The sequence below is a fragment of the Jatropha curcas genome, chromosome 2 (assembly GCF_041381405.1).
Source record: "Jatropha curcas cultivar XTBG-Jc1 chromosome 2, XTBG_Jcur_1.0, whole genome shotgun sequence".
In the NCBI taxonomy this organism is placed as follows: domain Eukaryota; kingdom Viridiplantae; phylum Streptophyta; class Magnoliopsida; order Malpighiales; family Euphorbiaceae; genus Jatropha; species Jatropha curcas.
The window spans coordinates 26179063-26196187 of NC_143152.1; the positions used below are offsets into that span (position 1 = coordinate 26179063).

At 32.7% G+C, this 17125-nt stretch overlaps 3 protein-coding genes across 6 annotated transcripts; 1 reads left to right on the top strand and 2 right to left on the bottom strand.

Moving 5' to 3' along the window:
* Window positions 1–6214: 6214 nt before the first annotated feature.
* On the bottom strand, window positions 6215–9952 carry LOC105646652 (chaperone protein dnaJ-like protein). Its single transcript, XM_012232553.4, has 7 exons — window positions 9797–9952; window positions 9508–9711; window positions 9245–9323; window positions 8132–8463; window positions 7779–7920; window positions 7336–7461; window positions 6215–6834 (listed from the first exon to the last, which is right to left on the bottom strand). Exons 1-7 carry the CDS (start codon window positions 9816–9818, stop codon window positions 6450–6452), a joined length of 1290 nt encoding a protein of 429 aa, XP_012087943.1. The 5' UTR covers window positions 9819–9952; the 3' UTR covers window positions 6215–6449.
* Window positions 9953–10264: 312 nt separating this feature from the next.
* LOC105646651 (large ribosomal subunit protein eL33y) lies at window positions 10265–11830 on the top strand. Its single transcript, XM_012232552.4, has 5 exons — window positions 10265–10403; window positions 10514–10549; window positions 10639–10867; window positions 10950–10992; window positions 11625–11830. Exons 1-4 carry the CDS (start codon window positions 10372–10374, stop codon window positions 10989–10991), a joined length of 339 nt encoding a protein of 112 aa, XP_012087942.1. The 5' UTR covers window positions 10265–10371; the 3' UTR covers window position 10992; window positions 11625–11830.
* Window positions 11831–12997: 1167 nt separating this feature from the next.
* LOC105646650 (mediator of RNA polymerase II transcription subunit 10b) lies at window positions 12998–16897 on the bottom strand. Of its 4 annotated transcripts, none has more exons than XM_012232550.4 (7): window positions 16571–16897; window positions 15120–15322; window positions 14926–15006; window positions 14730–14832; window positions 14506–14595; window positions 13558–13647; window positions 12998–13285 (listed from the first exon to the last, which is right to left on the bottom strand). In XM_012232550.4, the coding sequence occupies exons 2-6, from the start codon at window positions 15290–15292 to the stop codon at window positions 13576–13578; spliced, it is 519 nt and encodes a 172-aa protein (XP_012087940.1). In that variant the 5' UTR covers window positions 15293–15322; window positions 16571–16897; the 3' UTR covers window positions 12998–13285; window positions 13558–13575. The 4 variants fall into 4 exon arrangements, with proteins under 4 accessions (XP_012087940.1, XP_012087937.1, XP_012087941.1 ...); XM_012232547.4 differs by having other exon boundaries at window positions 15120–15351; window positions 16571–16896; XM_012232551.4 differs by lacking the exon at window positions 16571–16897 and adding an exon at window positions 15699–16539.
* Between the last annotated feature and the right edge of the window lie 228 nt (window positions 16898–17125).

Consider the following 17125-nt stretch of genomic DNA (forward strand, 5'->3'; position numbering starts at 1 on the left):
TTTGGGTTCGGGTGGGTCAACAACAAATTTAAACTGTGAAAATTCAAACAAACGTATAACATAATTCTTCTTCTTCTTTTTTAATCAGCAAAGAAAATTATTTTATTAACTGATCAACAGGGAAAAACTCAAACTGTAGCACTACACCTAAATCAATAGACTTCCCCCAAATACTTAAACTTAGCCAATAGAATATTAGGTAAAAAATAAATATTATTAGGTTGTTTTAGTACAATATTCTCGATCCATATATAATAAATATTAAATTGATAAATAGTTTTTTTAAAAATATTATTTTTGTCAAAAATCCAACAGTAACACCCTCAATCGCAATCAATGATGTGATTGTAAATGAAAAATATTCCCATAATTTCCTAAGTATAGTATATATTGTTGAATAAAAAAATTAATAATAAAAATAAAATTTCAAATGTCCTTTTGAATATTAAATTATATTCACATATAGCATATGACAAATTTATAAATTTGAAATGTGATATCCAAAAATTGCAATTAATATAATTTTAAAATTATTTACTTTTGATTAAATGAAAAATAATTTGGATATTTTATCAATTAAAAAATTATAAAAATTAGGAATTTTATCCTTAACATATACCTAATATGAAAACATGATATATAATCGAAAAATTATATTTTATTAATTTAATTTTGCCATGTATATGCTTTGGGATTTTTGACAAGTAATAAAAATTTGTTTATTAAATTATTGATTAGCAGATTTAATTTTGTCAAGATCTTTTATATATATATATATATCTTATTGCTTTGGGTTGTTAGGATTCATTAGATATTGAGATATTTATACTTGTAATTAGTTGTATATAAATACTTTTGCTCTCAACAAACAAATCGGGAGAGTCATTTTTACTCAAAATACCAAAATTTATCAATATTAAAGCCTTCTTTCTTTCTCCTCAACAAATGACTCATTGACAGACTAATAAATAAACTAACTTTTGACCCGTGGCAATCAAATTTTATTATTGTGGCAACAATCTAAAATATAATCCTTCGTCCCTAAAACATAGTTCACTTTTTGTTTTCATATAAATTAAAAAAAAGTAATAATTATTATAGTTAAGGTACAATTTTATTAATTCTAAAAAAGGATAATTTTATTCATATAACTTTTCTATTATATCCATCTTAAAAAACACATGAGTAATTATTATATTAAAATAATTAGTATGAATTAATGAGAGTTATTGAAAATAAGATAAAATTTAATAAGGTATAATAGACAATTTAAAGATTAACTATAATGTAAAAAAAAAAATACACTATATTTTGAGAAAAAAAAAAAAAAAAGATGAACTATCTTTTTGGACGGAGGAAGTAAAAAAAAAAAAAAACCTAATAACTTTGAGAGATATTAAAAAGTAAGTGAGAAGATATAAGTTTACATTGTCAAAATCTATTAACAAAATATTAGAATTTAATTACACTTTTAATTGCATTAAATCAAAGTCAAGTCTTATTATATTTTTTTTAACAGAAGTATTATTATATCTGACTATCAATATATTTCTAAATTCTCTTTTTTCTTTTTCTATAGTCATCAAACCTTAATTTTAGTTTAGAATTTTCGTTGTTGTTGGGAATAGCCTCTAATGTCTACTCTGTTTTTCGCTTTTAATCTATTCTTCATCTTTAATAAATTCAAATCTGCTTTTTTTATTACAAATTTATTTTTTTTATTTTTATTTATTTTGTCTACATATTTAAAGTTTTTTTTATCCATTTTTTTGTGAGGGTTTTGATTCTCTTCTTTGTGAGGGTTTATTACCAAATAAGAATATAGTATTTGATTTTACTTGTTAGAGAATTTAGATCTTGATTTGTAAATATAGATTTTCGATTAACAGAACCTGATAATAAAGGTTTGTTCCTATATTGGTGCATGGTTCCGGAGACTCGTCTGTATATATTATATGATGCAAGTTCTTGGAAATTCAATGCAGGTATAAAAAAATCAATATTTTTCAATCATTTTCTTAATCATTGTGAAAAGAGCAAATATTGCTATTAAAGTCGAATGGAAGGAATAATAAATTCTAAAAAATATGATTTTTTTTTTTTGGGAGAGAAGAGATGAAATAAAATTATTAACTCAAGGAAAAATACAACGAGCATGGGAAATATAAAATCCAAATCCGAAAACGAGCATGATGGCAGAACACTCAAGCAAGGAGTGAGCGCCTCCAATAACTTGGCTCTAAATCACACTCAAGCAAGGAGTGAGCGCCTCCAATAACTTGGCTCTAAATCCAAATAACATTAACATCACTCATAGAATCTATAAGTGACTTACAATCCGAAATAATGATCCCTAAAGGAGAATTATCAACGGTACTAGATTTTAAAGCATAAAAAACTGCTTGAGGATCAATGTAAATAAAGCCTCTGCCAAGCCAATTATCACGAACGTAAATGAGGCAAGACTGTATAGCAACAACCTCAACAATAGCAGGATCACCACCACCATCATAATAACCAGAAACTGCCTCATCCCTTCAAACGTAATGCCAAAACCTGCAAGCCCCATATATGTGAAAATCGCACCCAACACAAGAGTGCTAAACGTTGGAATTATGAATTAAAATAGTTTGATGATGTGTTGAATAAATTGTGCCATGGCCATTTGGAGTCCTTTGTACGTAAACTTTAGCTACATTCCATTCTTGCATGAACCTGCATGTATTAACATGCACTTGATAAGGCGAAAGAAGTCTCTGATTCCGTAAGAAAGAGTTGCCTTGTTGCCAAATATTTCACCCAAGCATAGCGAAACATGTTAAATTTCTCAGTATTGGAAGAACTCGAAATCTACAGAAATAAATCTATAAAAGCAGTGTTAGCTAGGAACTCTCCAAACCCACCATAACTCCACACTTCTCTATCCCTACCACAACCTATCAGCACATGATTAAGATCCACCAACTCCCATTAAAAAAGGCAGCACTCATCAATATTGACACCCTTCAACCGAACTCTCTCTTTAGTAGGAAGGAGATTCCTCAGACTATGCCAAATAAAGTCTTTTACCTTCGGTGGCACATCCAACTTCCAAACTCTTCCCCAAAAATCACCCTCCACGCTACCACCCTAATTATCCAAAGTTACAGCATACGCGTTTTTCATTGTATTACAATCTCCTCCTATCGAGATGACAAATACGCTGGTCAGCTCTTTTCACAACATTAAAGGGTATTTCGGGAATTGCACTAACATCCCTACTATTAAAACAAGAAAGAAGCTTCTCAACATCCCATTGCGTACCATCCTCCCTAAACAAATCCTTAACTCGTAAAGTAGGCTCTACAACACCCAACCCATCCTCTACCCAAAAAGAATAATCTCTGGGAAGCCACGAATCTCAAAGCACGAGAATACTCTCACCATTCTATGCTTTCCAAACAAAACTAGGATTTCTTCCTAGAGGTGCATAAAAAAAATCCCCATTCAGATAATATTTTGCCTTAAATAATTTATAAAAAAGAGTGCTAGGTGCCGCAATTAAACGCCACCCTTATTTCTCTAACATGGCCGCATTAAAATAATGAAGGTTCCTAACCCATAATACCAACCCTCTTACTATTACACATTCTATCCCAAGTGAGCCAATGAAACCCTCTACCACCATCTTTCTTTATACCCCACCAAAATCTATTTATACACTTTTGGAGATCATCACAAACTCCGACAGGCAAAAGAAAAATGCTCTAGTTTGAGCCACAGCTTTCAACAACACTTCCCTACCTGCTCTAGAAAGAAAACAATTCGACCATCCATTTAGCCTACTCCACAACTTATCCTTAAGAAAATTAAACGTCATTCCTGTTTCCCTAACATGGTCACACAAACAATGAAGGTCCCTAACCCATACCACTAACCCCCTTACTGCTACACATCTTATCCCAAGAGAGCCAATGAACCCCTCTATCACCATATTTCTTCATGCTATACCAAAATCTATTCATAAACTTTTGAAGATCATCACAAACTCTCATAGGCAAAAGAAAAATGCTCGTATAACAAGTAGGGATAGCTTGAACCACAACTTTCAACAACACTTTCCTACCTACTCTAGAAAGAAAATTATTCCACCATTCATTTAGCCTACTGCACAACCTATCCTTAAGAAAAATAAAAGCATGTTTCTTATTCAGCCCAATGATAGAAGGAAGACCTAAACACCACCCTCCAAAGAATTATGCACGTGAAAAACATGAGAAATAGAAGACTTGATTAATTTAAGTGGACCTCCATATTTTAATTTTTTTGTATGAGTGTTTTTTTTTATTTGTAATTCTAATAAGATAAACAAATAATTTTTTTCCATACCTTGTGAAACTTTTTATGTGGATGGAAATCTATAAAATGTGAAGTTAAAAGATATACGTACAAATAGAATCCTGTGGAAAATCGTATTTAGCAAGAATCAGTGTATTCGGCTCACAAATGTTATTAACTTTTAATATTCCAACTAAAGATAATTTAGTAGAAAATTTAAAAATCATAATCAATTTTATTTAATTTTAGCTTTTAAGTAAACTTGGAACCACATTGAATTAATAATTCAGTTACCATACTCATGGCATTATTGTCCATGTGCATATATGTGTATATATATCGTACTATTCTCTATATCTATCTTGTCAATAATTTATAATAATAATAATAATAATAATTATTATTATTATTATTATTATTATGAGTTTTCAAAAAAAATTATTATTATGATAATAAAATTAATTCACATGAATATTGGAATAGAGAGAATAATTGAGACTAATATTTAAACTTAATTATAAACCATAATATTAAAACAAAGAATAAAATTTTAACTCAATGAGAAAGAAAAATATTTTAACTCAATATTGATATTTAAACCCAATTAGCAGAAAATATACTAATCATTTTTCTGAAGTATACTAATCAAAATTAAACCCTCTAACTATTATTTTATTTGTCATTATTATTAAAAAAAATTATATGTCACTAGCATTAACTATTAGCAAATATATGCGGGATCTAAACGGATAAAAAAATTTTTGAAACCTAATCTTTTAAGAATTATGTCATAATAATACATTACTAAAAATACTCAAGAATTTTTCTAAGTGAGTTAATATTTTTTTTAATATTAAAATTTGTAATTGAGTTGTTTTTTAATTAACATTCAGATTTCTAATTGCATTTAAATACTCATAATTGAATTAAAAATATTTGTGGTTTTTTAATTTACAAAAAATATTAGGATTACTAATTGAGTTCAAAATTCTTTATTGAATTAAAATTTACATAATAGTAAATTTCAGAGGATGTTTTTATGTTATTTGCAAAAATATTAAGATGCTCTAGTCGATTTTTTTTTTTAATTTTAAAATTCTTAATTGAGTTCAAATTATTTCTTATTATAACTTAAATCGCCAATATTAGGTATTAGCATATATACCCAATTTAAAACAATAAAAAAATTTTGAAACCTAATCCTTTAGTAATAAATTTTTTTTATTTAATAATTTGGCCCATCCTCATTGGTAGGTTATGGTTTTTTATTTTGATATTCTTTGTTAATTTTGCTAATAATGTTGTTTATATTATTAAAAACTTAATATTTTTACATGATGTTTTTGGGATAAATTAGATGGTGCAGTACTTAGTTTTTTTTTTTACTAAAAGAATAAATATTTGAACTCAATTTAGAAATATAAATTAGGAATTTATTATTATGACAATAAAAAGAATATTTAAACTCATTTAAAAATTTTAAAATATTTGTTATTAAAAATTAAAAAAGGAGGTTTAATTAAGGAGGCTATGGACATTATCAAAGGCTTACGCAGTTAAAGAAAGTAATGTTTATCTCTGATAATAAATCGTAAAAAAAAAAAAAAAAAAATCTATGAACTATATATACAAAAATTATAAACATACTATGCTTTGTTTACGCTTTTGCTGTATTTGGGTTGGGCCCAAATTTTTGGCGTACGAAACTCTTGTTCTGCTAGGCCCTTTTCATGCAATGACATTGTTGTTCAAGCAAGACGGACAATAAAAGTAGCAAGAAATGGAAGAACGACAGCTTGATTAGGCTAATTTATTCCATCAAACAAGAATAAAAATAAGGCAATAAAAGTTCAGATAACACAACCAACGTTAATATTCAAAATAAAAACAACAAAACTACTAACAATAAAATTAATTTCATTCTGAAGGTATCCCTCTTAATCCATAAAAGATGAACATAATATACATAAAAGGAAGTACAAGAAGAAATCTTTGAACATGAGATAGCCGCAACTCTTTCACTGATTAAAGCAGAGTGAACTCCCAAACATGGCTGATACAGAAACAGAAATCCTCCTTTACTTATTGAGCTGCCAAATCCGGAAAAAGGGACAACTAAAAAAAGATAGTTCCTATAACTTCAACCATTCCAAGCAAGGACATAGTCCCCAGCAAAACCTAGAAGGATAATAGTCCTTAAGGTACACCTCCCTGCTTAAACCAATTATATAGAAACTAAAAGAACGATTGCGATGAACCATGGTGATGCGTGTCACTGGCACCACAGAGATTGTATGCCTCTCGCATATAACCCTGGCAGTGGGAGATACGGAGGGCCTCTCTGCAATTACTTCAGAAGAAAACTTATTAAGGAAGAATGAGTCAGCAAAAAAGGCTGGAGTACATTGATATGCTTGTGTGTTGCACAACTGAACCCCTTTGGCTCTATGAAAAACCTCATCTGGAACTGAAGCTGCTCCACTTCTTGCACTAACTTTTCGAGTTGACAGTGTCTTCCTGTGAACAGAAAAATTTATGTTCATTATAACTTTAGTGATTTAGACCAGCTGCAAACTAACATAAACCAACACTTCACATGCTAGTAGACAGGCTACAGTAACAAAACCTCTGTATGTCTGTCATGGTGATGTTAAAGAAACCCTTCATTTCCTGAACTTGGAAACTCATAATCTAGTCACCACTAGCATTTACATTTGGAATTTTACTCACAGAATCCTAAAGATCCACGACAATTTTCAAACTTCTAGGGGATCCAGCCATTTAGATGATTTTGGGGTGGGTGATCTAATAAAGACAGCATTAGTTTATAATTAATCATCAGTGAGATAAAGAAGGCGATGTTTTTTTGACATTCATTGCCATTCCCTTCAGACCACATCAACATCAAAATACCAGGCATGGTAAACATAAGCTCTAATAAAAAACAAGCAATACTTAAATGAAAGGATATGCCAACACATTTGACACACAACTATGTTGCAAAGATATTATGCATACCATCTAACGATAGCAACACTGCACGTCAAAAGCGAGCCACTTCCACTGCATTTCTCACATTTTATCAGTCCACGAGAACCACAAGTTCCACAAGGAATCTTTCCCTTGCCAGAACAATTTGTACATCTGCATTTAGGAAAAATATTGTGAAGAATAAACCATTTTAAACAAGAGAGATCATCAGAAATGTAAATGTAATAACAGCTAATTAGTTCAGATGCCAATAGTGGAGGCAGCTATATGACTTGAGTAAGAACTGTTACATGGAATTCCAGTTGGTAATACTTTAACTCTAATTATATGGACCATCTTTAGAAGTCAGTGATGTAAAATAGAAGTATTAAAACTTTGAATAAATGACCCACAGTTTGGCACTTGAACTGGATAACTGTGTAGTTAAAGTCTCAACTTCATAGAAAACAAGCCAACATAAAACAACATACATTGTGTCAGATCCATCTCTATGAGCAATCAAACCCCTTCCATAGCAGGCAGAGCATTGAAACATCTGATTCTCCTTATAAAATCCAGGCTCTTGATTGGCATTGCATGTTGGACAGACAATAACTCCCCGGCCTTCACAATCTGCATAACATGTCCAAGGTTGTGTCAGAAATAAATTAACGAAATATGCCATTGAAATATGGACAACATGAATTAAAGATTATGTCAATTGTTAAACAGAAATAAAGCTATGAAGACAGGACAAAAACGACATAACCAGTAAATCAAGACAAATTCAATTGATCTTCTTCCAACATTAATTACCCTATTAGAATTATTCAAGTGTTATTACCTGTGCATTTCTCAATAAATTCAGAATGTGGAATCTTATTCCGTGTTTCTTTCTGAGGTACAAAGAGAACAGGAAATTGAGATCTTAGATCCAATTCCCATACACCAAGTTCAGGCCCCTTATCTTTTCCATCAATATTGCCACCGAAATAAGGCTTTGTTTCTCTTATAATTTCTCTTTCCTCCACAAACGTGTCAAGAGTTCCCACATATACATTGCAGTCTTCCACTGTATGAATCTTCCAAGTCCGAGCTGGACGACTTCCCCAACAACAACGATGACCAACATGATCAATGAGCAACTCCCGTATCTCAACCTCATCCAATATTTGCCTACATGCAGATTATTCATTTGATGACAATGTTGCTAATCTAATTTCACCACTCACCAAGTTAAACTTAGATGAATACAATGACAAATTGCCACCAGAAAAAGCAAACACTCACGGAGACACATACACATATACACACAAGTAAACTGATGCACAATAATCGCCTCCCAAAACAAGAGATTGTAGGAAAATACATGAGCAAAATTTCTCAAAAAGTCAAATCCCCAAAAGAAAGTAGAAGGGTTGAAGCAAAAGTTTTCCTAATTTAGCATTGCTGTATGATAAACCCCCTCATTTGTTTCCCAGATATCCAAAAGTATGATACACATAATCCTAATAATAATATGACAAAGACTTAGAGAAAAACTATTTCATCCAAATGGATTAATTTATGGCAGCTTCTATTTCCCTTTAAACCTTTGCGTTTCTGCATCACAAGCATTTCTGTCTCACACATCTTGTCTCTTCTGGTTTAAGCACCTTACTATCCGTAGTTCAAATTATAGAGACAATGACTCACACACAGCGTGCTCTTATTGCTGGAACTTTCTACGTATCACAATCAGTCTACTAAAAAAAGAAGAAAGGGGAAAAAAAAAAAAGAAAAGAAAACTTTGAAATAAAACACTTGCAGACTGGCGGTAAAAAAAAAAAAAAAAAAAAAAAAAAAAAAATTTCAGAAGCTTTATGGTGCAAGGTCTAGTGTCACCAGTCAACTAAGCAACAGAGTCAGTCCGTATAAAGCTCAACATTATCGATTAAGGTGAAATTACTAGACTTACCCTCGAAAGCCAGTGGTTGTGCCACCATAGTCTCCTCCATATCCACCAGGACCACCACCTTGATAAACAATCGCTTGCTCTGAAAAAAGTGGCTTCCAATTAACATCGACTAAACATAGTGGAAAGAACAAAAAACAAATATTTTGGGGACAATCATATTTGACCAAATTACAGCGATTGAAATTGAAAAATGCATAGCTCAATAAAAAAGAAATTGAAAAATGCATAAACAACAAACGCAATGTATCTTGAAGAATTTATACCATTAGGATCAGGCTCGGGCGAACTGATCAAGGCAGCATGCAAGGAAGGAGGGTAGTGATCAGAAGCCGCGGCGGACCGAATTTCTTCGACGCTGAGTTCGGTTCCCGCCAACGACGAGGTGGGAATTACCGTCCCAGTCCGGCCTACGTACTGATAAGAACTCCATCTCTCGCTTTCTTTCTCTCCCAAATTACTCGTCTTCTCTATTAATCAATCAATCATATAAAATCATTACCGGAACAAACAGATACAGCAGTTACTATTAGGATTTAGAGACAGAGACTGCACCTGAAAGGAGAGGCTCCTCCATTTTTTATCTGATGAACTGATATTCGAAAATGAACACTATAAATAAATAGCTAATTTTCTTTTCAAAAAAAAAAAAAAAGCTAATTTCAATTTTTTTCTTCGCCGGTAAGGAACAACAATACAAAAATCCATGTCAATACAGCCACCAGATCAGCCCTACCACCCGGGTCGGGCCCACACGTTTAAACGGATTTTAATAATATCTTACAGTTTCCTTCCTCTCTTCGCTCCGATAGGTCAGTGAAAAATCGGCAAACCGAAATCTCAACGCGGAACCGACCCACAAGTCAACTTAGTAATTGGGCCTAAATATTGTTACAGGGCCATATATTTGATGGGCCAGTTTGGGACCAATAAGTTTGCTTCTCTACTTGAATTAATTAGAGAAGGTCCACTTCGGCCTAATGAACGCCCTATAGCGAAATAAATATTGGCAAACGTACGATCAATCGTACCATATATTTACTTCAAGTTATATATACGCGCCGTTCAATTGCATTTTTCAGTGCTCTTAGGGTTTTCGTCCACTGCATACCAGAGAAACAGAACCGAAAATGGTGAAGAGCCGGGAAGGAGAGAACGTCAGGTTCTGAATTAAACTCTACCCTCCTTTTTCTTTTTATTTTATTTTTAGCTAATTTTTTCTGTTATGTCGTTTTCAAGCTCTTCTCAATTGCGTTTTATTTTGTCTCGCAGACTCTATATTCGGGGAACTATTCTCGGGTACAAGAGGTAAAGATGATTTCTTTCATTACTGGCAATGAGATTTTGCTCGAAGGAGTTTCTGGTTTTTGATTTACTTGTTTGTGTTTGGATATTAGGTCGAAGTCGAACCAGTACCCAAATACGTCTCTGATACAGATCGAGGGAGTGAACACCAAGGAAGAGGTCGGGTGGTACAATGGTAAGCGTTTGGCATATATATACAAGGCCAAGGTGAAGAAGAATGGTACCCACTATCGTTGCATTTGGGGCAAAGTTACTAGGCCTCATGGTAACAGTGGTGTTGTTCGTGCTAAGTTCAGAAAGAACCTTCCGCCTAGATCTATGGTAAAGGAATTTGCTATTTCTGTTCTATCAATTTTTTAATAGATTTGATAAATTTTATTCATTTTGTTATTTTATATAACAGGGTGATAGGGTTAGAGTCTTCATGTATCCCAGCAACATTTAAGGTATTATATTTATTGGGTTAATTTTTCTTCTACTTGTATGTTTCAAACTGCACTATGTTTGTTACCTATTGTTTTTGCAATTAATAATGGTTTGTATTTTCATTTGCCAAGTGGATTATCACTTTTGAGCTCAAATAATCTATTGTTATTATATTTTGCATTTGCAGTTTTTATTATAGATTGGAATTAAGTATCTTACAATTTCTTGCTTAGATTTATTGTTGAACATCTGTTATGGTATTAGATTGTGAAAAAGCTGCCTTTTGGTTCTCAATTGCCATTATCTGCCAATAACTGTATATTTATAATGAAGGATTTTGTCGTTAACCATCTGAGTTTTCAGTTCTGTAGGTATTCATTAGTTAAAATTTAAAAATGTTGTGAACCTATTGGAAGGGAAAAGTATGAATTATGCTCCTTTAAATTAAAAAATCAAGGCATTGGGAAAACACAGACAGGAAAGATTGTATCAATTGTTTGTTGTGTTGATTAATTAGATGCCTGTTGGTCCTGAGAATTATTTATTAATGGGTTGTATTAAGTTCAACCTTCTTGTTTCTTTTTAAGCGTATTGACATACCTTTCTTGTTTCATCTTCTCTGATTATTATTATTATTATTATTTTGTTGCAGAGATATGTGGAGTACTTGAATTTGGATCATGTACTAAAGGATGAGCTTTTAGGTTTTGTACTCGAGAAGCAATACTAGCTAGCTAATTTGTCTTTTTACCTTGTTTAATTTGTTTGGGTTTTGAAACATATGTGACGATGTTCATTGTTTGTCTCTGAGTTGAGATCCAGTTTTTGGGCGTAGAAATTAAATTTCAAATTCATAAAGCTGAGAATTTGCAGCAATTGCACAAAGCATTCCAGAATGGGATTTTATTAAGATTGTCAACCCTTAACTCTCCTGATTTTATGCGTGTTGAGAATACACCCTTCAACCTGAGTAATCTTTTTGAGTCTTTTTCATTATCTACATCGGAATCGGTGCTATCCAAATCAAGCAAAAATTTGCCTCTAATAGGAAATGCCTCATTTTAAGGACTGTTAAATTTTGACAAGGTTTGCTGGTGGGTTAACAAATTGTAAATGTCTACAAAATATGCTTAATGGATATGTCATATATTATGAGAAATGCTCCTAAAGGGTAAACCAAATAAATGAATATGTCAATGGGCATTTTGTCTATTTATATTTTTGGTGCAGAACTTCAAATCGGCTAAATGGCTCTGTTTGCCCGCCAAAATTAGCTCTAGTAGTACCTGGTTAATTGTCTTACCAGCACTTTCGAACTATACTTGATCTGGAATCATATGGGGCTCACATATGAACATATCAAAATTCAAATGGCGCTGCTTTTCATAGAAGAAAAGTCCCAAACATGGTTCTCTCTCGATCTCAGCGTCTCCCTCTTCTGTGACCGTGCCTGATTAGGTTGCTGTATCTGGCTCGATCAAATCTACCACAATCAAAACAATGTGAATTTTGCGTCTCTCTATGAATTACGTGTTGTGGGCTCATGCAATACAATTAATCGATTCAGAAAGCCATTATCCCCTCCTTTCCAAAATCAATGAGCAATCTGACATTTCAAGACTTCTATTTTCTGTTCAAACCAATGGCTAGTTATCCTCATTTTGTTAAATCTGGAATATAACGGCAAGTTCTTAAGAAGGTTGTTCAAGCTGCTGGAGAAGGCAAAGATGGATGAAGGTTAAGCTACTATAAAATAGTTATCCGTTGGATGCTTTTAATTGAGTTTGCGTTAATTGGCTCAACAGGAAATAGGTTTTTAATCCTAATACTAACTCTAGTTAGAAGTAGGGATGCAAATAACCTCAAACTTGCATTAGGGTTAGGTTATCAAGAAATAAATTGAAAATAGAATGCAATGGCAACAAGGCGGAAAATTTTGAGATACGTTTGTTTATTAAGCCCAGTTATAATATGGTAAGGCAGTTATAGTAAGTGACCGTAAAAAGCAAACTAACAATTTGAAGCTAACTAACAAATGGTTCAATGGCATAGTTCCTATCATTTTCTTTACATGAATCCAAGTTGTAGTACACAGTTGTAAGAATTCTGTCTTCACATGAAAAAGTCTAGCATATATATAACTATCTATTACTTGCAACTATTTCTTCCCGTAATCTTTGCAGGATATTACAAATTCAGTAGTCTTGGATGGGAAATCCCCTAGTAAAGCCTACTTGCTTTTAGAACTCTCACTTCCTACTTCCGCATGTCCACCTTCTCTAGATGCCAACAGCAATATGTGCTCGTCAAACACTGTTTTAGGGACAGGAAGAAAGAAATCTTAGAGAAGATGTCAAGTATCAAAACTTGATGACTCTTGATAATACTAACTTTCAAATCCACAGCACACATACATGATCACGTTGTATTTATCTTTAATATGGAATAGTAGATCAAAATTGTCACTCACATATTTAAGCAAAAATGTTGCGGCATCAGGTAAGTATTATCATGCTATTACTAATATTACAAAGTAGAAGATACAAGAAATGAAATAGAGGAGATAGAAAGAATGAAAACCTGACCTATAAATGGCATGACCCTCAAAGCTCAGTCTTAACCTTCATGTCTCCATTGGGTAATGAACTCTGTGCCTGAGCAAGACGTTTTGATTCCTGTACATGCAACGACCTTCAAATTTATGATAATGGTCTTCTCAAGCATTAAACTTTTTTTTTTTTTTTCTTTGTAGTGCTGAACTGCTAAATCACTAACTTGACTGACTCTTAAAGTGCATATTTGTGCCAATGCTTAACTTACAAATGTCTTTATCATTAGCATGACAAAAGATATCTGCTAAAAGAACACCAAAAATACTACTAGTTATAGCCTCCGCTAACAGATTTAATTTCTACATTAAAAACTGACCAATTAATCAAATTAAGCTCTCATGCAATGGATTATGCTGAAGGAAAAAAAAAAAAAAGAGGGGAAGCCTGCCTCACAAGTGTTCAGCATTTTAACATACAGATACTAAAAATGGCAAGAAAGCGCAATGTACTAACCATCTTGGAAACAGACAAGTGATAAGAAGCTTCAGACCTCAAAAAGGGTAAAAGTTTGAAGTCAGAAATACAGACAACAATATGCGCTAAAGCAGCTTTGATAATTAAGTGTATCACACTTATGGATTTGTATTATTACCATCATTCTTGTCAGTCACCTAATTCTAAAATAATTTACTCCTCTCTTTATGTTTGCAACTTCAAATCTAAAGTGAAGACGATATTCTAATAAAGTTCAGAGCTCAGTTTCATTCCACAAGTTGGCTCACAGATTATCCACACAAAGGCCAGGCAAAAGAGAGGTTCCCATTATATATATATATTATATTAATCACAAGAATGTGGATGACAGCATAAAGGATGCTTAGTTACAGTAAGACAAATATCAGTGAAAACTTGAATTTGCAATATTCATGAATGACCAAATTCCACTAAGACCCATTCAAAATTCAGTATATAAGAACTTACAGCAGCAGAAATTGTGCGTATCTCCCTATATGATTCAACTTCATCTGGAAAAGCCTGCTCAAGTTCCTCCAGCAGATGCTTCCTTAAACTCTGGAACATCAAGCAGTGCATGATGAATTTCAAAAGCAGTTAAGGTGAACTAAGACAGCTAGATACCTAGGTGAATGTCTTACAAAAAAGTTATAGAGAGAAACTAGCATATAGTATGAGGGAGCAAAGAGTACCTTGAACGCATCAGTTTTACCCTTGGTAACTTGATTCTTGGCAATGCAGCTGTTTATAACATTGCGTGTGAATTCATCTGGATTCTCCCCTTCATCAATCAAACTAATCATGTAGCAAATTAACTTGCTATCAGATCCGAAATAAAACAATCTTGAACTGAATGGCATAAAAGAACAGAACATGAAATAAACTCACTTGAGGACCTCCATAGGAACTTGAATGTCACATTTCTCAGACAATTTAACCATATTGTCTAGCTCCACAACAAGACCATTGCTACAAAATCAAACCCTGGTGTCAGACACTTCTAGCACCACAATAAATTCCTACCAAATAGACATATATAAAGAACAAACATATTGTTAAGAAATAAAAGGTATGAAAGTTACAGGCGTTGAAGGAGAGGGAGTTGGGAGGCAGTGTTGAAGGAAGAGACAGTTAAGTAAAGCTGGTGGAGGAGGCCAAGAGTCTTCTGGATGGAATTAATGACCTGGTTCAGATTTTGCTTCGGATCATCCACTGCTGTTGCTGCTGCCATATCATTTACTTGAGCAGGCAACATGCCATTGCCACCAGTCCCAACTGCTGCGTTCTGTGATGAATCCATCTTCAAAATTAAGTCTAAACAACAAAAATAAGACTGGAGTAAACAAATAGATGATTCAGCAACTTCTACAAAATTGATATAGACCAACAGGTTTCAGAAACATATTTAATAGGAAGCAATAGTTATTCATCATGACAAAAGTTATTGGATTTATATAATGAAGTTCACAGGCCACAAATTCTAATGTCCATGAAAAAGACTTAAAAGCCAAGCTTCAGCGAAATAGTATCATGTACTAATATATTTAACATACCAAAATGAAATCTATTGTACATGGATCAAAAAAACATATGAATAGGCATAACAGAAATATTATAAAGTAAGCCATGCAGAGCAGACGAAACTAAATGAAGAACTTTACATTTGTATTAGGTGTGATCCAGCCTCAAGTAAACTTTCCGGTCAAAGTATCACTCAGCATAAATGTATTACAGCACAAGCAAGAAGGAATGTTGTAACTTTAAAGACTATAAAGGATCTTCAAGCCAATAACAATTGAAGAACTTTCATTTAAACTATGGACTTTCAAAATTCTGATTTCAAATATCAACCTGGACAGAAGTCTGTTCTTCTCAAAGTCAAAAGCACAAGATTTAAAACTTAAAATAGCAATGTCTTACTCATGCAGCACACACGCAATTTTGTCCCAGCCAACTAAATCGCCAAACAGAAAAACAGGACTAGACTAAACCTCGTGCTAACAACTAAACAAGGGATATCACTATGTGTCATTCTAAATAAACAAATTGCACATTTTTGTTTCTCTAAAAGGGAAAGCCACATTTTTAATCCAGTAAGCTCTTCCTATCCACAAAATTAAACTACTAAAAAACAAACACATTTACACCAATCTGAATATATATATTTTTTTTTCATGTAACAAACTGGTGACAAATTCCAAGAAAATAAAACCCAATGTGCTATAGAAAATAGAACCTAATTTCTCACAACTTCAAGTTGAAAGTATCAAATAGCAAAATTATTTCTCAATAACATGACCCCATTATGCCAGTAACCTTGAAGAATCATGATAGATACACAAATGAAATATCATGAAGTATATATTTCAGATCAAGAACATATATGGGGATCACAAGTTTTATAACATAGTAAAGTCACAAATCTGAAGCTAAAACTGGATTACTCAAACGTATAGATAATACTTTCAGTCTGAACATTTAGCAATGAAAGAAACCAGATTAGCTTATTAACAGTAACTCTCAAAAGTGATACCAAAATACTCTGCTCAATTCACAGCCGAATTCAGTAACCAACTCAACACCCAGTTCAGGTCACACAAACACAACCAGATCAGAAATTTGGTGGCCGTCAGATGTAATAAGACTCTGTTGATTGGGACGGTCAACTTTGAAATAAGGGTTTACAGATGAAAAAAAGAATTAGGGGTCTTTTCCGGGCTGCGGGGTTTTGATTTCTTGTTTCCTTGTCTGAGGAATTCGGTCTCTCCCGCTACAGATTACCGTGGAATTTCTTTTCGCTTAAGGAAGAAGAACGAAGATGGAAAAGTTTAAGAAAAGGTCGATACATACTAGAAAGGAAACGAGACATTATTGGATAAAAGAAAAGGGTAAACTCGACAATTTAGTTTCGAAATGGGGGCCGTGTTGGTATGCCAATTCAATTTATTTTCTATTTTTCAATATTTTTTTTGACTTATAATAATTTTGTTAAAAATAAATCCAGTAAAAAGTTCAGAATAGAATACACTTACATCCCAGAATTATATCATAATTAACATTTTTATCCGTATATTTTTTATAAATTATA